Source organism: Gallus gallus, chromosome 5 (genome assembly GCF_016699485.2).
Source record: "Gallus gallus isolate bGalGal1 chromosome 5, bGalGal1.mat.broiler.GRCg7b, whole genome shotgun sequence".
NCBI classification, from domain to species: domain Eukaryota; kingdom Metazoa; phylum Chordata; class Aves; order Galliformes; family Phasianidae; genus Gallus; species Gallus gallus.
In genome coordinates, this window is record NC_052536.1 from 44,890,789 (window position 1) to 44,914,138 (window position 23,350).

The 23,350-nt window shown below is 43.2% G+C and overlaps 1 protein-coding gene and 1 long non-coding RNA gene across 5 annotated transcripts in view; one reads left to right on the top strand and one right to left on the bottom strand.

Annotated features, from left to right (window-relative positions):
* ASB2 (ankyrin repeat and SOCS box containing 2) overlaps positions 1–15,379 on the bottom strand; it is a 32,815-nt gene extending 17,436 nt beyond the window's left edge. The window contains exons 1-3 of one of the 3 annotated variants that reach the window (XM_015287761.4): positions 15,054–15,379; positions 3,897–4,169; positions 2,322–2,420 (exon numbers count right to left, since the gene is read on the bottom strand). In XM_015287761.4, coding sequence (XP_015143247.2) covers positions 2,322–2,420; positions 3,897–4,141 — 344 coding nt within the window. In that variant the 5' untranslated portion in view covers positions 4,142–4,169; positions 15,054–15,379. Of the gene's footprint in view, positions 1–2,321; positions 2,421–3,896; positions 4,170–4,263; positions 9,753–15,053 lie in introns of those variants that run through there. The other 2 variants (XM_025151074.3, XM_046942112.1) reach the window with 2 other exon arrangements.
* Positions 1,352–9,665, top strand: LOC121110876. 2 transcript variants are annotated; one of them, XR_005860057.2, is made up of 5 exons: positions 1,352–1,625; positions 2,207–2,259; positions 4,792–4,834; positions 5,588–5,701; positions 8,741–9,665. It is a non-coding gene; the product is annotated as an uncharacterized LOC121110876 (long non-coding RNA). The 2 variants fall into 2 exon arrangements; XR_005860058.2 differs by having other exon boundaries at positions 5,611–5,701.
* Positions 15,380–23,350: the final 7,971 nt, after the last annotated feature.

A 23,350-nucleotide genomic window follows, 5' to 3' on the forward strand; every position in this document is an offset into this window, starting at 1 on the left:
ATAATACACAGTGAAGGTTATGCAGGACAGCAATAGTGGGAACAGTCAGATACTTTGTTTGTGACAGGAGACCTAGAACACCATTGCAGGGTGAGACCAGAGACATAAAAATATGGGCAGCTCAGTATTCATGTGAGTTCTCAAAAAACACACCATTTGTACAATCTCTGCATTTAGTGCAGGTTGCAGGAGCAGCATGCCAAGAAATAGAGAAAGATACCATTCCCTGGGTGAAAATGCCCTTGGTGCTACCTGTTCTCTCTCTATAGCTGGAAGCAGCAATCTCAGGACAGCAGAGTCACAAAAATAGCTACACTTGAATAGGGGGAAGATACTGAACAAAGCCAAGCATGGTACCTGGTGAGATAACAGCTATAGCTCGTAGCTGCTGTCCTGGACACAGCTGGCCAGAAGGAATCCACTTATCTCTTGATAGCTGAAGTGCTGATGTCCTGGGGAGTCTGCTGCATCTTCATACTATCAAAAGTACCCTGAGGACTACACCTAAAATTGCTAGCTTCTAAGGGATAAGATAATATTTTTATACAGGTGCTTGAAATCCAGCATTTTGCTGCAGTCAGGCAACATCAGCAATTGGTGTGTTTGACTGGAAGAAAAGGAGGTGGGGATCTTTAGCAATCTGTGGCACAAGGAGGCTGAAGCCATCTGTTGTTCTGTGCAAAGGCTCATGTTACATATGCTGGGCTGCTCACTGTGACCTTGTGACTGGGCACATGATGGAGTTACCAGCGCTGAATGAGTTACTGCATGCCAGGTGGGTATGGCAGAAGCCCCTGGGTGGTGCTGGCACACAGCAAATACAAGGTGAGTCACATTAACTGAGACCTCAGTGAAAGCACCTCTTACTGGTGATGGGGTTAAAAATGTGTGAAGAATCAGTTATTATTCTGCTTGAGCCCTCAGATGTTGAATGATGTAAACTTCTGTTCTGATCGTTGACCTTAAATGATTTCTAAGAGGGGTTTATTTGACCAGGCTGTGGATGCTGTAGCCAAGCAAATTCCAGATCAGTACAGAAAGTTTAATGAATCTCCATGTGAAATTCTTGTTTTCTGCCTGGCTCCTATTTGGCAGTTATAACAAATAACCAACACATCTGCTGCTTGGATTTCATCAGAAATAGGAAAAAAAAATAGTATTAGGATGATGGAATGACTCTGAAGTTCTGATGAAATCTTAACCTTAAGGGCTAATCAAAAGAATTACTGCATTTCAAAGGCCAGTATCCAAGCTCATAAATACTCATTGCAGAAGAGATGTATGGCAGGGCCAGCTCTGAGTGCTGAAGAGGTTCAGGGGAGCACAGAAGGGTTCAGAAGCTCCTCCTTTTACCGGCAGCCCGATGAGATGCAGGCAGCAGGAAGGAACACCATCTCTCCAAGTGAAACCAGCTATGAGCTCTGCCTGCCTCTGAGACTAGGGCCCTAAAATTGCCTTGCCAGAATGCTCCCCTGTGCCTTCCCAGCTACACTTCTGTTCTCAGAGAGGAAGACTGGTTTATCAGTGTAGTCCTAGCCTTCGCTGTGGTCCAAGATCTGTTGAACCATGTGATGGAGGAGAAGCCATCAACCTTCCAATCGTCACACCCAGAAGAGTATGATAAGGTATGCCAGGAGTGCAGAGCACTTCACTTCATGAGAGGGTGCAGTTTCAGTAGGACCAAGGGGAGGTGGCAGGTGATAGGGATAAGGGGAGACCCTGTGTCCCAGCAGAAAGGTTTTCACAAGTGTCAGGGAGGGCAATGTCAGCAGAGAGAGGAGACAGAGCCTGGATCAGCCCAGGTACAAGGAAAGATGGGGAGAATATAGAGAGGGGAGACGGAAGGAAGAGGACTGGTAGAGCAGTAGTCACTGCGACAATGCATCCATGGAGGGTCTTGAAAGATAGAATAAATGGTTTCAAGCTGAGAGATAGAAAAGTTAAGACGGAGTTTTTGCAGGGCACAGAGAAATGCTGCTGCAACTCTGGTGCAGCAGGTGTCTGTATCTACCCTGTCATGAAAAGGGCTGTAATAATCCTGTCGTGATCTGGACACTTCCACTATAACCAGACACTGGATAGGGCCACCCCCATGCAAATGGGTATAGCATTCAGCAGCATTTATAAAACATCGCTTTGAGAGCCTGGACTTTCCCACCTTGTTTATATGCTGAGGTAGATGTTTGTTTTTCACTCTTTTCCCCAGAGCTGCCAAATGACCCAGAGTCCCCAGGATGTGTGCACTGGAGGGATGAAGAGGTATGAAGGGAGAAAAGAGAGCAAGGGAGATGTGGGACAGGAGAGGGAGGGGAGGCACTTACATGGGCTGGGCTGTGCTGAAGAGGCTGCCGTCGTACCTTCGCCTGACCGCCCAGGCTGCCCCTGCGTTGGGCGGCTGAATGCGGCCTCTGGCTGCCAATCTGGAGTGGTGATGACATGAATGAAATGAAGAGAAATACTCTGAATAGGAGAAACAGGTCATGTTGAAGCAGAAACAGAGACACACATCCGCAGAGACAGAGAGAGAAAGCGTGCCGGTCAGGGCTTTGAATAAAAGCAGATGGCCACAGCTTGCTCTGTGCTGGATTCAGCTGCTCTCTCAGCTCGAGATTATTTTTGGCCCTCTGAGGAAGCGTCAGGGGATTCAAATGACCATATAAGACTACAGTGAGGTTAACCCTGCTGCCACCACACAGGAAGCAGACATGCGACAAGGCAACATTCATCATCTCCCCAAGTGTCATGCAAATAGGTGCTGGAGGAGGACATGGCTCTCCCAGGTGGTTGAAGGGCTCAGCAGCACTCCAGATCTGGAGCTACAGTGCTGCAAAGGTTCTGCTGGGAGGTCGAATGCTGCTGGCCTGAGGCAAAGGCAGGCGATGCAGAGAGCAGTAGATGCAGTTTTGTGCTAAAAGCAAGGACTCCTGAGGAGGACAGGACTAAATGGCCAGGGAAGTCCTTATTATGCACAGTACCAGGTCCTCGCAGCAGAGCTGACATTGCAAATGCACTGCAATGACCCTGAGAAGCCACAAACTTCAGCTGGAGCAGGAGTGCACTCTGTAAAACATCCCTGTTCTGCAGCTAAGTACACTTTCAGCTCCTCATATTGTCCCACGCTTTCCAGATTTGGGAGCCAAGCAAGAACAGCAGAGTTGAGAGAAGAGAGGAGAAACAAATCTGCATTTTCTTCAGGCTTATTACAAAAATATTTTACAAGGATATTTTTGCACGTGCTTTGATTTTTGGGGAGACTTTCTACCCTCTTTCACCCTCTTCTAGCCCTCCTTCCCTTCTCTAACCTCCTTCCCCTTGAGAAATTGGCCTTTCAAGAACAAAAGGAGAAGGGTGCCTGCTTTGGCAGCAGGTTTCCACAGTCGCCACGTGGCTATGTGGTGCCTGCATGGCTGGATGCCTGGAGCTGTGCTTGGCAGGGGCAGTGTGCCTGCAACCAGACCTGGACCTGAAAAAACCACATCCTCCACAGCATCTAAAAGGTAGCCAGATCACACTGTTTTATATGCCGGTTTTTGGCCTCTCTCCTATGTTTTCCCACAACAAACACTGTGCTTCCTCTCTGGCAAAGCTGCAGCCTGGAGTGCAGCATGGCAGAGGAGAGCTGCTGGTTTCCGCAAGGGCTTCTTTACTTCAGGAAAACACACAGCAGTGCCTCTTTCTGGTTTAATTTATTGCTTAAACCAGACAGCTTCAGGCTGATTTTCATTTCACTGTGAGGGCGTAAATTGTTGACCTCACTGGATTTATAGCAGGCTCTGACTTTTAAACTAATGACAGACTCTCAGACCAAGCGCATGAAGCTGTTTGGCAAAGCTAATTAGAAGGGCACGTGTTTTGACGGAGGAAGCTGGCAGGCAGCGCATTTGTTGCTCACTCACCTTTGCCAAGGGTAGAGGTGGTAGGGAGGGTTGTGGCTGTTGGCACGGCTGGGGGCAGCCGCCTCGCTGGGTCCCCCTCCCAGAGGCTTTGGGTGGCCTTGGGCCGCTGCATGGCCCACCGGGTCCTCCCCCAGGCTCTGCTGGATGGCCATGTTGATCAGCTCGTCCTCACTCAGGCTGCTGTACAGACTGTATTCCTCGCTGCCTATTGTTTGTCGTTGGGTGTTTGCCGCCGTTGTAGCCATTTTGGGTCTTTTATTTTTTTTTGCTGTCCTGCAAAAGGAAATTGCGGTGATCGAAACATGGAAAATGAAAGAAATTCAAACGTCTCGTTCCTTGTTCATCTCTGCCTCCTGAGCGGACTGACCAATAAATCTTTCAGAGATCCTTCACCAGGGAGAGGACATTATCAGTCAAACCTGCACCTGAACTGAGTGAACAAACTCCTTTCTGTCACGTACAAACACCTGATGCACTTGTTGGTTAAAAAAGGAAGGGAGCTGCTGCAAGCACAGCAGGTTCTTATCTACTCCTTCTGGTTACCGCAGTTCAAGAGAAAAAATAGGTAAAGGAAATCCTCATCAGATTAAAGAGGAACATTTCTGAAGTGAATTTATTCTGGACAACACCAATGAATGTCTTTTTTTGTGTATGTTTTGTTGTTGTTTTATTTCTTGCTCTAATAGCAGAAAATTATGGGACAAAGTTTGTCTGTCTGCAGGTTTTCTGCAAGGACAGGTTCACTGCCACTGTAAAGCAACTTTCTTCTACCTTATCTGGGGATCACTTTAGCAGCATGCAAAGCTATTCTTTGAAGTGACTTTCTTTGTTTCACTTATCTAGCAGAGCAATGTGACAGTGCTCAGTTTCACTTCTGATTTTTTGCTGCTCACAGAGTTCAAGGTTGCTGTTCAAGGTCATCACTCTTAAAACTGAAGGTAAGACCCTCTAAAAACTGGTGTTCAGAGCTGGAAAGGAGAGAAGGGGAAAACACCAGGGAACACTCAGAAATCACAGAATGAATGTATATTCTCACCATTGAATGGACTCAAAAAAGGCAAATTACCACTGAATTTCCAGCGGTGATAGGGATGCATTAGTGCCATGTAGTGTGCACAGTTAATGCATACATTATGATGTTCTTGCAGGATCTCCTTCAGATGCCTGAGGGCATTCTGGCTATCAGTGTCCATGAGACCAAGGCTTATATCATAGGAGGTGGTGGAAAATCTTGGCTCTTTAAGATGACAGTTCCTACTTGGGGGAAATGGTAACTCCCCATATGGAGCAGATGCAGCTACGTACATCAGGACACTCACACTCATTTCTTTAACCAAAATTAAAACAAAAACAAAAACAAAAAACCAAAAAAAAACCACCCAAAAAACAAAAAGGAAACAGAAACAGATAAAGAAAAAAAATACAGAGTTGAAAGTATTACAAGAACTTGAATCAAGACAGAAGAAACTCCAACCCTTAGGTTTAAGCATTGCACCTCAGAAACAGTGATGTTTGCCACATTCACAGTTCTCTCAGGTTCCAAGCATACACCAGAGGAAGTGGGAAAGGGAAGCCCAGCAGATTTTGGATTAGCGTTATGACTCTTAGCAGGGAAGAATCTATTTTGCAGTCATGAAAACTGCCAGAATAGAACCTTCAGTTCAGATAAATAATGCAACTCATTTCTGTAGGCTTTTGGGTTTTTTTTTTCCAGACCTCCCAAGGCTACTCTGGCACAACTAGATCTCAGCTCTATTCTGACCCCTTGTTGTCCCAAGGAACAGAGCCCAGGCATCAAACCACTGGTAAGTCTCATACAGGAGCTGCTGCCGCCCCATGCCCCAGCTGCTTAGGTACCTGTCCTTGGCTGCACTCCAACCCACAGCTGGCTAAAACCCATTACACAGCCTGTTTTCCAGCAGCTGCTGCTGCTGCATGGTTTGCTCAGCTCCTGCCATGCTGGGCAGCATGCTTACAGTCCCACAGCCTAGATACTTACCTACTAAGTTGTGCTCTGTGGCTGGGTGAAACCCACGGGCTGGAATCGGTGAGTTTGCTTGCAACATTTCAGTGCTGCAGTGCCCAGATGTAGGGGCCTGGCCCAGATGGTGACTCAGAGACTTCAACTAAGCTGTCACTTAAGAGGGCAGGACCTTATCCAAAGCTCCCAATGCAGGTGGTGCACAGTGACTCTTAGGAGGAGGCGAGAGGTAAAGTGTTGTTCTCTGAGGGGACCCTGCACTGGAGGAGTGTAGGGCAGATCTCTCTTTTGTGTCCTCTCCAGCCCCACACCAGCATCCTGACTGTACAGCAGCGGCAAACTGGATTCAGTAACCCTCTAGAACCCCATCAGATCTAGGTATAGAAGACGTTTCTGGACATCTTGCTCCCTCTCTTTTTCTTTCCTGCCTTGCTGAGGCACAGTGAAACTAAAGGAACATTTTTGAATTTGGAGGTTGTTCCTTTTTCATTCTCTTACTTTTGTACAGGTTAATGGGACCCATTCACTCACAGAGGAAAGGGAGAAACTCCCCTATGTGTTGGTGATCCTCACTAGTCTAAATATTTTGACAGGAGCCCCATGGAGTGCAGAAACAACAGTGCTGGCAGCAGCTCCCACTACTGACTCATCCCGTAGGCAGAATGTTGTGGGGCCCAAAATAGAGAAAACTTTCAGTGTTGCTCATCTAACTGACATAACCCTGGTGTCAGGGTCACATGTAAGGGCCACAGGAACTTTCAGGCCCATCCAGACAGACAAGAACGGCCTCAGCCACCCTGATCCATACCAGTTCAAGTTGGATTTGAAGCCATTCTTTGTTGAGTTGCTTTAGTGGGTGGCTGTGAAACCTCAGAGCTCTGATGTGAATACATTTCTGTTAGAAGCTGCTGAGAGCCAGGATAGCTGTGGCAGCCATCCATGTATGTACTGTCTTTTCCCTCTGGGCTGGGCACAGTCACCTGGTGCAGCCCTGCCCACTTGGGTGACAGTGAACCACCAAACACCACCTTACGAAAGCCCATGAGAATAATGAGCTACAGTTGTTTACCACCTGTAGTACCAAAGGTGCAAAAAAAAAAAAAAAAAAAGATCAATCTTTCTTGCAATAAATGGCTGAACCAATTCAACTAAGCAAGGTATGGTCAAAGCAGTCTCCCTGAATTCATCCTGGATCTATTTGCTTGCTTCCATACTGCCTATTGTTGACTTATTGAAATAATGAAATATTGGAACAGGATCTAGAAATTAAATGCTGGATTAATTGTTTCTCTAGCCCAGCTTTTTGTAGGAGGATTTCATGTCAGGCTGTCCCCTGCATTTCTCTGGCAGCCTAGAGCCTGTCCTCACACGTGAGTAGCACATTGCATCACTCGTACTTCAAGAGCAGAACCTGATTATTAAAGCTGTGGTTGTAGTGCCTGTGTTAGTAATTAACACTTTGCCTTCAGGTCTGAATTGCCTCATTAGTGATCTTCCTTGTTAGAGACACATCACAGGATATTACTGCCTGTGCAACCATTTAATAGCTCAGTCTGACAAGACCTTCTGGATCTAAATTCATCATTATTTTCACCTCGGGTCTGACCCTACTCTCCTAATACAAACAACAGCCCCACCTGATTTGTAACTTTGCTCTCCTGGCTTCAGTGAGTTTAATTAAGTGTAGCACTCAGGTCTGTTTCATACAGAGGAACTGTGGGTGCAGTAAAGGCCTAGCAGTGGGCTCAGCAGGGAGGTGCTGGGCAGCTGTTCTCTGCCCGGCACCATGAGCAGCTGTACCTGGCTCTGAAACCAGAGGTGCTGCTCAAGGGGTGACCACTGAAGCCACTCACCTTGTGGTAAAAGCCACAGACAAACACAATTAGGATGCTGTTATATTTGTACCACAGGCTCTGTCAACATCCAGTGTTTGGGAGAATGGGCCTCTGGTCCCTGATGCAACATAAATAAACAATGAGGCTTACAGCTGGCTTTGAACATGCAGGACCACACTGTTTGACACTATTAGCATTTGTAACAACTGGTCCCTATAGACAGCATTTCCTTAGAGAAAAGCTTAGCAAGGCTGCCTGTTCTCCTTCATAGGATCATAGAATAGCTTGGGTTGGAATGGACCCCGAGGATCATCAAGTTCCAACTCCCTGCCACAGGCAGGGCCACCAACCTGCAGATCTGATACTAGACCAGGCTGCCCAGGGCCCCATCCAACCTGGTCTTGAACACCTCCAGGGATGAAGCATCTGCAGCCTCTCTTGGGCAGCCTGTTCCAGCACCTCACCACTCTCTCTGCGCAGAACTTCCCCGATGTCCGACCTAAATGTTCCCTCCCTGAGCTGAAAACCTTCAGTAGACCCCAGGCAGTAGAATTATCAGAATTGCTTCTTGCCATCGCAGAAGGGTGGCAGGTGAGTGACGAGTTCATCAGAGAGCAGAGCCAGGGACTCTGCCTACCATCGCTCTTCATTTACCCCAGTCAACTTGTAACTCTATGCAGAACCTCAGCATTTATGGCACAGGGCATGGCAAACTACATCTCTGAAAACAAAATCAAGACTTTGAGAGGCTGTGAAAGGGAGAGAAGAGGAGTGGTTTGCTTGTTTTGCCTTTTGCAAGGTGTGATTGAGAACCAGGTTCTGTGGATACGACTCCCTATGTTTGCCTGTACTTCTGGAAGCAGCAGGAGTACACAAAGGGAAGGTAAACACAGTTGGAAGTCTTTCCAGAAAACCAAGCCTACGCTTCAGCCCTTACTGCCCTATCTTTGAGGCCAGATCCTCTGCTGACAATGGAAACAAGACCAATTTACAGCATTTAAAGTGTTCATGTTTTTGCTTCATTTTAGGACAGTTTCCAGCCAAATCTCTGGTATTTTTGAAGTGTATTTGTTAACTACTGCTAGAAGACAAATGATGTTTCAAAAACAGACACATTTTCAGTGCCCATCATATCTGTCAGAGCTGGGGCACTAGAAGAACAACACCTCATGCTGTCCAGCTGTGGTAACAGGCAAAAACATTTTGTAACGACAGCTTGTGCAGACTGGTCAAGTTACAGCTCTGTGCTGGAGAGCAAAGCCAGGCATCCCAAAGGAATCCTCTGAGCAAACAAGTCCCTCATTCGGCCCCAGCTGTCAAAACAGGTCACCTATCAGTCTGGCATGTGTTACGATGCCATGAAGTTGTGATTCTGTGCAAAGTCTTTACTGGAAATGAATACACCTGCATGCTTTTATTTCTTCTCAGAAAGTGTTAATTCACACAGTAATCACTGCAATATTAACTTTGTGTTCTGCCAACAAGAAACTTATAACTAAAAGAAATAATTCGCTGATGTCATCTTCCTTCTTCCACTGTGCCTTGCATGCTATCATAACTTGCAATACAATTACGACAACAACAATTATTTCTGAGTAAGTTTTCTAAGCAACAAAGATAAAAGCACCACTGATAAGTAGAAGAAAAATGAGGAAACGGCAGAGCCACAGTTCTGCTTAACTCCAGTGAGAGTTTTACAGCTTGTGCGGAAAGAACGACAAGAAAAAAATCCAGATCAAGACAACAACAACAACAACAAAACACCCACAAAAGGAAATGACAAACAGAGAAGACTTTGTTAGGGTGTTCGGTTACGAACAGTACAAACTGCTATAGGAAGAAGTATTTGCATAGACATAGCAAACTGACATTGAAAATGCTGTGTAAATTCAAAACATGCATATCTGTGTTACCTTTTAGTTCTGAAATAAAAGAGTTACGATATTGTTGAAATGAGTTATCTTCTTGATATAGTCTTAATTCAGAAAATCCTTGTTGGTATTCATCTCCCTGCTTTGCCTGGATGTTTCGATCAACTGCAGGACAGCTTTGAAACACTCTCGCTTTGAAGCCTGGAGTTTATTTCTGGATCACCCCATGATCAGCGAATACAAGCCAAAATATAAGTTGTTCTGAATCTCAGATTTCCTGCTCGAAGATGCACTGCAGAAACTTTTACCCATTATAAAGTTCTTCTTTGTTGCATTAATGCGAGGAACTTCATCAAGCATCCTGTAGCTAAATGACACAAAGTTGACCTTTCTATTACATCATTATTTATTGTCCCTGAGAAGTAGACCATATAAGGACATGTTTCTGGAACCTAAAGAAAAAAAAGAAATTTCCATATAATTTTGAAGTAAAATATGTTGTCCTGTAGAATTTTATCTACCTGGGGGAAGGGAAGTTCAATTTACTTTCACTTTAGCTGCTACTTGTTAAATGAATGAGGCAAACAGTACTGTGGGTATTGTGCTTTACAGTGGTTCTTGTATTTTTAAGGTTATAAGTTCAACACTTCAGAATTCCAGAGATGGCAAAAGCATCTGTGAATGTGTTTCTAGAAATATTTATTACTGGCATAGAACTGCTCTCAAAACACTTAAAGGTGGAAGATGTCCCTCTGTCAGACTGCTTGTAATTGTTTGTAATTGTGAAATGGTAGCCACTGTCCCTAGGTCTGTATAAAGCAAACTCTCCTGGGAAGAGTTAACATTTGCCTGAGGAAACTGTCAGGCACATACACGAGAGCTGACACTGTTGCATTAGCTAAAACATGAGGATAATCCTCAATTTGGGACAGCTACTTTGTATCTGTCCAGCTAATACTGTGAACAAAGCATAACACACTATAATACAGAATCAAAACAATATCTATTGTTTTTAGTTGAGCTCCTAGTACACTAATTCCTGTAGCAAAACATTGCGTATAAAGACAACAAAACCTAGATCACAACAGGTCTTATTTCCTTTCAGAATACCTTGCTGAGCCTGAGCTGTACTCACCCCATCACTGTGTAAATAACCCCATCCGTGGCTTAGCAAGAGCAATGTGGAAGGGAACCAATTTAGCAAGACCACATCATTTGCTCATATGAGATCTCTTCCCAGTCACTATTTTTGCATTTAAGGCCTTTCAGGACCAGCACCATTTCTTCTCCATGCTGCTCCTTAATCTGACACACTCCAGCACAAGATGATGGCCATTACATGACACATTCCCTTTCTCTGCTGCCCACTAAATGGTCTGCCCCTCATCTCCAGAGCTAGGCAATTGCTTTATCCAAAGTTAAGAACACTCAGCTGTTACTGTGGCAAGTAGTCCTGGATGACGATAGCAAGAGTGTGAAACTCCTACACCCTGACAGCATGCCAGCCAACCCTCTATGATTTTTAAACAAAATCCAGCACTTTTTTTCCTGATATTACCTTAAGATTGTCTTGACTTAAAACCAAGATTGAGTATCTACTAGATTTAACCCTTCTGCTTGCCTTTGGGCAGGCTCTCATCAGATCCACACCCTTGGCATTCGTATGGCCTGCATGATGACTCCCTGAACTCAAGGAAAAACGCTGATACTTCACTGTAGATTCACACTTGGCAAAGGCATGGATGCCTGAATCTTCCAGTATTGGGCTCAGGGTCTCAGCAGCTATGAACACTGCAGGTGGTTCCCCATTCACACCTGGCACTCTGCAATTATCTCTCTCTCACGTTCCTGGGTTTTCTTGTTATGTCCAGCGCATGCTTCTCTCACAGAATCTGTGTGAAACATACCCTGAGTCCTGGAACAAATAAGAAATGATGACTATGTCACCATAAAGTGTGGTCCATGCCTTGTTTTGTTTTTTTTTTTTTAGCTTTAACCAGATCAGACCCTTCAAGTTGTGGGGCACATCAGATATTTGTGTATGTGCAGAGAGACATGCAGGACATACAGTATGAAGTGGCAAGTGCCGCAGCTGGGTGTCTCTTGTACCTACCCAGTAAGGAACAGAGCTGTAGCCTCTTCCCCACTCCATGTTTCAGCAAGCCAAATGCTAAAGGCTGGTTGGTCATGGATCAGGACTGCCAGATCTAGCTGACAAGTGAGACAGAAGCTCCAGCATGGAGGAACAACCATGCAGGAACTGCTTGCATGCGTATCTCACTCAGTGCATGAGTCTGGACAGACCAAGCAGCATTAAAGTGCCTATTGCTGGAGGAATGCAGCACTGTGGGCAATGGGGATTTGATGTATTTGATGTATTTGGAGCACCTACAAATGCTGCTGCACCCTTTCCCAATAAAATCACAGGACTCTGCTTCAGAATTTCTATTTCCAGATACCATTAACTCTCCGTTTTGTCTTTAGTAAATCATTTAAGTCCTCTGTATCTCATCTGCATTAGTGGAGTGGAAATAGTCGAACATATTAACTTCAGAGACGAGTCCAGAAATCCTCACAAAGAGGAAGCCAGTGAGACTACTTATATGGATAGAGACTGACAAATAGGACTTTATTTAATCACTACCAGTGAAACACTTCGGTATCCTTAGAGGAAGACCTCATAGAAGTTTGAAATATTGCTACAGAAATATTACTATACAGTCATGAAATCATACGTTTGGAAGTTGATATTTTTTTCCAATAAAACAATGTTGTGTCTTTATTACAACACATCCGAAGCATAATAATAACTATCATTATGATTTATTAGCATTGCATCAGATTTGTTAATATTTTCACTGGGACTCACTTGGTTATGAATCTGCATTTTCAGCTTAACCCCAAGACATTCCAAGAGATTACAAAACATCACCTGCAAAAATAAATACATAAAAGCATGCCATTTTCTGGGACAGACTTCAAACTCAGGCATTGCATATTAGTTCTGTTTGCTTTCTCTTTAAATAGAAAATGGTGGAAATAGCCAACTCATGCTGACGAGGGAGTCAACTGGGGTCTCACAAACAGGGAGCAATAAAAAAGAGTTCAATCTGAGAGAAGACAAAGAACAACCAAGTAAAAATAGAAAATGGCTCAACGAACAACAAGGCTCTCTTTATTCTTCATGTTTACTAAAAATAGACAGCAGAAATCAGGTTAGGAAAGTACATTTAATATGTTTTATTTTTGGATTTCTTCACAGCCCCTACCTCCATTAGTCGACCTAGGTAATCCTTCAGTTCTTCTAAGAGCTGCTTTGTATTAAAACACAGATGAATCAAGCACCTAAAGTTGGTGAAAAAGCAAAGCTCATGTGTCCATCTGAGGAGACCAACAATCTTGTTACAGACTCATTTCTGTGTGCAAAGCTGGCAGTGCATTCGGCATCGCCTGAAGAAATGCAGGTAAGAATGGACATGAGCACTAATTATTCTCATCCTTAGACTGTAACTTCCAACAATCACCAACTCTGCTGCACCCAAACGCTGGACTCATGGATGTCTGCTCTGACATCAAGAAAATATTGACTAATTGTGACAATAAGAATCCCCGGGCAGAGAGCCTGGTTCCAGTAGATAACCATTTTGTTTCTGTCTGTCCTTCATACATAAAGTTTTGAGCATGTGGAGTTAGCAACTGTGGAATACACACAGATATGAGGTGCAACGTGATCCAGCCAAGGAGACCTCTTGCATTATGCAGTTGTATAGCAGCTACCTGGTTAGGTTCCTGTTGTTATTATTTTCTTGTGTTTAAAGCAAAGTAATCCTCACAATACTTTGCCAAAGAACAGCATAAAGAACAGCATACTGATATGTGTGCTAGGTGCTCTGAGACCTTTCCTTGTCCCTGACAACTTGTGTGAGCTTTTTCCCTGTAGAAAGGCAGTGAGGTATTTTGGGTGGTATATGTAATTGTGATTACAGACCTAGGATACACATTTCTATACCTTTCACAACCATATTCCAGAAAGCAGAGCTTTGCTTTTCTTTCAGTGTTGCCATGCTGTGCTTCCAGCTGACACTCCCAAAGATTAAGTGCAAATGCCAGAAGCAAAAGCAGCTCCTCCATACCTCCTGCTATACAACCCATGTTCAAATAACAAGGAGACAGAAATTCCCACAGGGGAAGACAGTTTCAATTTCAATTTCCTTTGCAAGAACTAATGATTGCTTTGGCCACAGTACCTTGAGAGAGACAAGGAGCCAGAGACACTTGTATGGGAAAAGGTGCAGAGTGCCACACATGCCCAGGGATAGGGAATACAATATATAGTATCCCTTGCTGACTCTGCTGCCTCAATACTTCACTGCTGCAAATATTTAGGTGTATTGAGTTCACCCTACTAAGAATACAACTGCCTTTTCAGGAGGGATTTAACCCACTCCAGTGGCTCCTGAATCTCATCTGTAAATCAGGGTGCAATTTTGTGCAGTGTACAACTGCTTCTTCACAGAAAGCTTTAATGTCTCAGAAAATAAAAACAGAGCCATCAGTTCTCTAGAAACATGATATGATCACCAAGGGGAACATGCCATACTAGGGCCCCAAGCCCCATTTGAGATATCTGATGGCTCAGCCCAGAAACTGCCCTGCCAGAGAGCTTTAGAAGAACTCTCAGCCATCGCAGTCACTGCCTCTCTGCAAATGTCATCCTAAGGTCACATCCGCTGACTCAAACTGAAAGAGCAATCAGTCAGAAGAGAACATGAAATCCTAATACAGCATGAATGCAACCTGAAGACTACATAAACAAATACATGTTCCTTGGAGAAAGGGGAAAAGCATAAACATTATCTTTTAGTTAACCTTTGCTGTGCAAATATCATTTATTTTATGTTATAATGCACGTTAGTAAGAATTCTAATGAAAGTCTTCTCTTTTTCTTGACCTTTATAAAATCCATAAAATTCAGATTTGTTGCTGCAACCCCTTTGCTCTGTGACTTTTGCAGAGCAACAAGAGGACAAGAATGGCAACATGAAGCACAAGCAAGGTCCTGCAGTAACAATGACTCTGAAACAGCAGTGGTGGTGAAGTCAAAAGGATTTTGATGGGAAACTAGCTTTCTACATTTTTTTAAAGTAATATGTGGAAATATAGAATGGGAGCTTACCTCTCCGTTTTATCCCATAGACTAATTTCAGAACAAAGTCTCCCTCTGCTCATTTATGGTTTTTGATCTATTTTTTTCTGGTAGTATCTAATTCCTTGAAGACTGATGGTTTCCAACTGCTGTGACTGCTGTATGAAAGAAGATCTGCTGTAGTCATCTCCTCCACTGCTCCTAATGGCCTGAGAACAGGCTAGATACAGATCTGCCTTTATTTTACTGCTCTTACATGTAAAAAGCCCTTGAAAACCAGAAGATGGCCCCATTTAAACTCAACAGCTTGCAAAACATACGTACCTTTCAGCATGGTGAGGTTCAAGGAATTCATTTATGAATTTTCATGTGCCAGGCTACCGGAGTGGAGGCAGAGTGAGACCCTGCTGTGCACAGCTGCAGAAGTGGGTAGCTTTAGTTCTTTAGGATGAGCTCCAGCTTGGATTAGGACAAAAGATGTCAGTGTGTCCACCACCATCAGGCTCAGCAACTCAAAGCAAGGGACAAGCCGTCATCCCTATTGACCCCTGCCATGTAACACTGGCCTGCTCCCCTACATAAGCTGACCTAGCAAGGGAGTCATTTCTTGCTTTGCAGATGAGCGCAGCCAAAGAACCAGAATAGACTGTGCTAAAGGACACTGCACCATGATCTTTATTTACCTCGTGCTGTTTTTGCAGTGTGGTCAAATTCAAATGTAATAACTACAGTATTTAAAGCTCTGATAAAATTATCTCTCCTTTATACTGTCATTGAAATAGTTTATCTGTCTTGCACCGACTGCTTTGAGCACACGTGAGAGATTTCTGCTTCCTTTAAGTTCGAATCACAACGCAACAGGTTTGTTTTGCAGGGTTGACATTTAATTATTTGCCCTACTTCTTTCAGGTTAAATTTAGAGCTAAATTTAGGACAAGTGTCTGGACAGAATGTCATATGACACCAGCGTATATCTCTTGCACAACATGCCATCCAAACATGTAGCATTCAATTCAGTTAAAAATAACTGTACACTTACCTAATTCAGCAGGCTGCTGGGCTCTGCTGAGGTGGTAAGCAGACAGGGCAATAATAAGTCACCAGTATTTTGAGGGAAGAGACATCACTACAGGCAAGAAGACAGAATAAATCCTTGCCTGTGTTAACTCTCTTTTCAAGCAGTATTCGCTGTCCTGTAGTCACTTAGATATTTTATCTTAAGAAGGGTGAGAGCAAATAAATTACAGTGGAATTGTGGAGTTCTTTTCCCACTAAAGTGAGAGATCTTTGATTCCTCAAGAGCAGTGTTAACTGTCAGTTCAAACTCCCACCCTAAGCATAGAAGAGGGCAGATCCCTTCACCATTAAGAAATGTCTTCCTAGTGCACAGTCTCCCACAACACAATAGGGCTTGATAATGCCACTCAGAGCAGCTGAGGCAGGGAGACCCAGATCTCCAAATTAAGCATGATCAGTTCTTGAGCTGTGTTTGGAGATCAGAGCTCCAGGGAAAACCTGAGCATGTGATAAAAATAAACTGTGGAAAATCTGTTTAATACCTTTTCAGATAAGATGAGAGCAAGCATGACAGCAGAGATGAAGGCTGGAGTAAGGAGCTGAATTTCAGCCAAGTTGCCTTGTTGTTGATAAGAGCTGTAAAGACATGTAGGATGCATTTTCTCCACTTAAGCTACTGTTGTGCTTCGGTCCTTGGGCATTTATTTAGTCCCACCCTACCAGTAATGGCAGGTTAAGGTATTTTTTTCTGAGTGTCGGGTTTGCAGGCATTGCTGTCCATGGGTGATGGCCACAAATGGCCTTTACCGATGTGCACTGGGAGTGCCAAGGGCAGCTTGCACTGCTGCCCAGCAAACAGGGAACTGGTGTGTGCTCCTGTGGGAGCTGAACATGGAGAGGATTTAGTTTCAGGGGATTGGAAATGGGATACAAGCAGCTCCCCGGGTCACTAGGCCAAAGCTGGTCCAGCCCAGACAGAGGAGATTTATGCCCAGCAGTTGCCCAGTAGTTGATGTGCATGTGTGGACTTCCTGGGCTGTGTGGATGCAGTCCTGGGCAGCCTGCTCTGGGTGGCCCTACTTGAGCTGGGGGTTGGACTGAGTGGACCCAGAGGTCCCATGTGAACTCAATCACTCTTTGATTCTGAGATGGGCTACAGTGGGTGTTGTCCGCTCTCCTCAGCCAAAAGCTCTCATCCCCAGGTGGAAAAGCCTCTTGGGACCAGAGTGAGGCACATTACCGTGCCGGGGTAGGAACGTCTGTCCATCCACTTTGTGCTTACTCTCCAGCACTTTGCTATTCAGGGCATGCCAGCACAGCACCTTTCAGAAGTGCCTAAACCATGTTTATTATTTTTTCCCTTAACTAGTGATTTTCTTTTGACCTGAGATCATGAGACAAGTTCAGACATCTTATCCTCATGCTCTGTCTGTGTATATAGCTACAGCATAGTGTTAAAGACAATTTCATTGAAATCCTGCAAGGACTGAGTCATTTCTTCCTTGGCACATCCTGTTTTTCATGACAATGGTTTTGTTTTCTCTGCTGTAACTGTACATCAAGTTTGTCACTTTTGTTATTTTCACAGTTATATACCATAGATAAATATCTGACTTAATAATATTTTCTGGTGCTCAGTACCTAAAAATCAGTCTGGCCAGTGGTCTGTTTAACTAGACCCAATGGCCTGACTGACAGTGCTGGTTTAGGAATATTTGCAAAATACATCTGGCAGAATGTTTCTCTCAGAGAAGTTACGATAGCTCATAGAGACTGGTTTAAATCTTCAAAACTTGGCACTCTGCAGCCTTTCCAAATGTTTTTTTGATTACTTACTTCTGAGAAATTCTGTTTTCATGTAGCACTGAGCCCAAAACTGAATTTGGCTTAATTCTTTATCTCCATGACATTGTGAAGTGATGACCCAGAGACCCAAATAACACTGGGGATATACAACTTGTGACAACCTCTTGCAGTGTACCAATAGAGACCCACCCATGGCTTTGAACACCAGAAGCAGTGACCTCCATATCCAATGGATGCTGATACCATAAGCCAGACATTAGAGGAAGCAGGGCTGCATGCGCTATGTCACCTTTCAGCACACTGGGGAACAGAAATGACACTGAGGCATGTTTTGAACCTCAAGCTCAAGCCGCACAGCAAACTTTGCGGAAAGCTTTAAAAAATAGTCAGAGGAAAAAAAAAGAAACCAGCCTCATACATGAGGCACACTCATCAGGGTATGCAGCACAGAACACCACAGGATATCCGTGTCTGCCTAGAGTCAAAACGCTTGTGTCATAAAAAGGTGATAAAAAGTCAGTGTAAATTTTCACCAGTGTTAAGAAATGTCTCTGGCTATTCATTTGCTGCTCGTAATCATTTTTTTTTTCTTTTAACCTACTAAAAGAAAAGGAGAAAAAGATTATCTAGAAATTGCTGGAGCGATAGAAATTGGATGGTACTGTCCTCATTACTGATCTTTGCAGCCACAGTCCATAGCACATATTTGGCCTCCCGTTCACATTTCTCCTGCTCTGCATCTCATCTCTATAAAAAAGCATGAGAGCCAATGCTTATCTAGTGGTATGCTCAGGTAAGCTGGTCCAGGACCAGAGAAACAGATGGTGTTATGCTACAGTAAGTGAAGGCACAGCAAACAGTCAAATCTCACTGAGGTCTCACAGAAAGAAAGAATGGATCAATCAGGCATCACCAGTCTTTTCTTAGTGTAGTTATACTTTATTTTTTATAACAAATTATTATAATCTTGTCTGACTCTCCTATCACTCATTCTCTTCACATATGTATGTGCACATTAAAAGATTTTACTCGAAATCTGCTATGCTTGGGTGAAATCCTTTGCTTGAGATATTAATCACAGGTAATGATTAGTGTAGCAAGAGAGTAGTTGGATTAAATATTGCAGAAGGTGTGAACTTTCACCCAGCTTTTTTTTCTGATTAAAAATTCCTTCATCTACTTTCAGATACTTTCCATCCATCTTTTAAGTTCCTCACTTTATGCTGCAAAATGGAAAGACCTGCCCAGGAATGTTAGTCTTTTGCATTTATTTATGTTAAAAAATGAGCAGATCTTTGCCTAGTAGTGATCAGTATAACCTTGCTGATCTTATTGGAACTGTGCTTGTTTGTTTCTAAGCAAGGCACACCTTAGATCAAGGAGCACAAGCAGCACTTCAAGGATAGTTGTGTTGCTTCCATCCAGGGATTTGTACCAGAGTGCCTCAAGTCTCCGAAATAATATGACATGCAAATGGCATACACTGATTTGCCATGTGAAGTTCTCACATTTTAGTCCCGCTTCTTTCAAGCTTCAGAGTGATATCTACATCTGTTAAGAAGAAGTCAATGAGATTTCAGGGTCTTTGGAGATGAGTGAAAGGCTCTCTGACATTTCATATGGTTTAGGGTAAGTTGCTGAAACAGAATGACAACCACAGTTGCAAATAGACCTGGGAAAGACCTGATGATATGCTTATGCATAGAGCTTACAGCTTCTGTTAGGAGAGCATCAGTGAAATACAGAAGATAGGTGTGCATTATGCAGACAGTTAGACTGAACCGGAGATCTGCTTCCATCTTGAATTTCTCTTGCACCAAATTGTATTTTGCTGTAATTAAAACAAAGTGGATTGGCTTGTGTTGATGCAGGCAGAAGACATTACAAACTCTTCTCATCAAGAGAAAAGTCAGAAGTTATCCAAATACACATGGCTTGATGCATAAGGGACTGTGAGTCAGGAAAGGCTCCCGCTGCACTCCCACTGCATTGTGCACAACTGGGAGCCACCATCAGTCTGTCATGAAGCATTTGCTGCAGCTGCAGAATATCAAAAGAAATGTTCTGCTGATGCAGTTGGGTAAATACGGGCAGGTGTCTTCATTTCAAACCCTGACATATCCCTGAAATTGGAAGGAATCTTTATGGGGAATATACTAGCTGGGGATTCTCAGAATCAGAAGTGTTTCTGAAGAGTTTAGGACAAAGAGGAATGACTGAGAAGTAGTTTTCCTGAATATATACATGTGGAAGAACTCCCTATGTAAACTTAGTGCTGTGCATTTCAGAGTGGCATTCAGAAAATAAAACCAAACTGGGATGATGTCAGTAGGCATCCACTGTTTATTAAGAGTTTGTTACATTTCTATGCGTATCTCATGCTGACTGAATTTACATCTGTCTTGCAACATGAGAAAGGACATTGCAGAAGGCAGTGAGATAATGAATCATTTCAAACTCAGACTTTATAGTGGGTAATATGGAGTCAATATAAATAAAAGGACAGAACAACACCATGCATAATATGATGCATGTGCATGACTGGTTGATTCAGCCTCAGAAAAGCTTAGGGGAGCTCTGGGTAACTCTGTGTGTGCAGCTGCTACTCATGTGTGGATCCTAATCCACTCCTTAGCTGTAACATGCCCACCACTGTGCTATCTGTTTACATACCTCAGGCTCCAACACATACATGCATTGACCTGCTTGATCTGAATTACAATCTGAACCTACTTGCCCAACTGGCATAACATCTAGGTGACTTGCTTGTGGAACTTCTTAAAATGGCAAAAAAAAATATATATATATATATATCCATGAGGTACTGTCCTCCCAGTGTGTTTTGGCTACATTTCTTTACAACAGAATCTCTCTTTAAAGGAATTAGGAACATATCAGATATGCACATTAGTTTTACACATTCCAAAACCATTCTCTTGCAGTTTGCCATCAGAGACCTCCATCCCCAATAGCAAAAGACTCCAGATTTCCAAGATTTGTAATCATAAACAAATCAAAAGAGTACTTAAGGCCTTTTGAATGACACTAGACCTGTAACAGAAGCCTCATTTTTTCATCTCATATATGCCAGGCTTACTCTGTGGCCAGCAGAAAATTAGTAACTGGGACCATGTCTCATTTTCCCATTTGTAGAACCCACAGAACCATCCAGGTACTTTCTCCAAGACTCCAGCAGTTGTGACCAGTGTATTAATCTCTGCAGAGGTGGTGTATGGGAACTATTGACTCACGGCCTGAACCACTGATTGAGCACCTGAGAAAAGGACCCTGTCAGCTCTGGGAGCACAGGTGAAGGCAATTCAGCTGTGTGACTGGAAGGGGTGGAGCCTGGCTGCACCTCTCTTAGACCTCATTTAAGGACTGACTGCTACTGGGAAAGGGTCTCTGGTTGGCGATCCATCCTTTGTGGAGTCATTTCTCTGAGCCTTGATTTTTAGAGATGGGTGAACACCTTTACTTTTCCTGTTAAATACCATCCCATCTGCACTGGTCCCTTTGGTGTTACATTCCTGTATCACCCTTCCACAGTGTTAATCTTTCAAATTCTAACAGGTGACAAGACAAACATTTCATCTGAAGAAAATCCTCAGGTGCTGTTTAGCACCGCTAATAGAGAAGGATTCAAGACAGTGTCAGACACTGAATTATACTGGTAAATATACATGATTCTTGGCTGTCGTTTTTTAGGCTTCTGGATTGATAACAATTTAAGTCATCAGAATTAAAAAATGATTTTAAACTTAGAAGTATTACATAAAGGTTGCCCTGCTGGTAGTTTATGGGTTGAACCTTCCTACTGGAAAACCTGACTAACTCCTGAATGCCTTTCTTCATTGTGCAATATTATACAATTTGTTTGGTTCCTGAACCCTCTGTGCAGTACTGACATATGATCTTGGCACCAAATTGTCAAGAAGTTGCACAGATCTGTTTTACATTCAAAGTACAGTAGTCTCTGTGTATATCATGGCTAAAATCCCTTTGTCGTTGATAGAATCACAGAATTGTTAGAGTTGGAGAGGACTTCTGAAGGCCATCTGCACCAACTCCCCTGCAATGAGTAGGGACACCACAGCTAGATCAGGTTTCCTGGGGCCTGATCCAGCCTCACCTTGAAAGTCTCCAGGCATTCTCTTTTCTTTACCTCTTTACAGTCTTTCCCCATTTTTGACTATCATGCACAATGAAGAATGAACATGTGCCATGGCATGTAATTACTGTTATCAGGGTTAAGCCAACTATTATGAAACTCATCTCTACAAGCTGATACTTCTCATACAAAGTCTGATTCCAGGAGCAAATTCCTGATGTGTTTGTAAACATGCAGCATAAACTTTCTTAAAAAAAGCAACAATAAAATCCAATAACATACACCAGATTTCTTGTTAAATTTCCACTGAACTTAATCTTACGTCTAAAAGAAAAGCTGGAATAAAAAAACCCACTGAAATGACCTTGCATCATGAAGTGAAATCTCTCAAGTAGTGCAATTGCTTTTTGAAACTTAACCAAGCATTATAAATATCACAATATTAAACTTCACTTGTCAGCAATTCGTATTTTTTTTAATGAGCCGTTTATAAACCACCACTGAATTCAGTCTTTCAATGTCAAATCTATTAGAGACAATGAGATGCATCCTATTCTCAGCTCTTCTAACTTACATGAAGAGCAGTGAATACAATGGGTTCTCTTTTAATTTACATCATCATCGTTGAGCTTTGACTTGGACAAAGAGGTAAATAATTGTATTCTAACAGAAATTCAGTTACTGGAGATATTATCCGACAGAAGTTGATGTGATCTGTTGCCTGATCAGTCTCTGGCAAATAAGTGACTGTAGTTTTTTTTTTTTTAAAAAAAAAACCTAAGTTCAGTAATTTCTCCTGGTTGGTGCAAACATCTTGTCCCATATGGGTGGTGTTACCTGCCAGTAAAGAGTGTCCAAGTCTGGAATGATGATAAAACCAAGGCTACCTACAGTTGTGTCCTGCCTGGCTGGGAGATAACATTAAGAGTATTAACATCTGCTCAGTCCCTTGCTCTGGTCCTCAGGAAAAGGAAAGAGAAATGGTCACTCTCAGCCTGTTTTCCAAGGAAAGAAGAATAGGGCCTCCTTTTCTCACTCACATGTTGGGGTATGAGGACAGAAAGGCTGGCAGCCCTGTGTGATGTTTTAGATTTTTCTGCGTGCTCTTGGGTGATGCTATGCTTTATCAGCTTTATAGAGAGGGTCTGTTATGAAGTCCTTCCTAAGGGCAAAATGCCTGTTGAAGCAGAGGCCACTTCACCACATACAGGTGAGTAAACAGTCAGTAAGAAATTAATGATCTGGATAAAGCTACGGTTGATTTGATTGACTGTTGTGTATTTTCCTAGGGAAGAAGAGGCCAAATGTGTCACTCACATCCCCATTGTCCATGAAGTTAGATAAATCTTTCATCCCATTCATATGTCAGAACCTCAGAAAACTGCATTATCTCCTTAAATCAATGCAACTCTTAACTCTTAAATCAAATGCTGCCTTCTCAGTGTATGGTACATGTGTTGGCCAAGGTCACCCAGATGTTCCCAGCTATTTGTCTTTTATTTGGCTCCACGTTCGGGCCCCTAGAGAGGTGAATGTGTGTCATTCTGTTCATCGGGAAAATTACCTCAACATGGTGTATTGACATCAGAGGTATGGCAGGAATCCAAGGATGCAGTAGATTAAAAGTGCCTGATCAAATTCAGGACAAGTCTCATGTCTATCTGGGGACTTCCTTCTGAGAAAATTG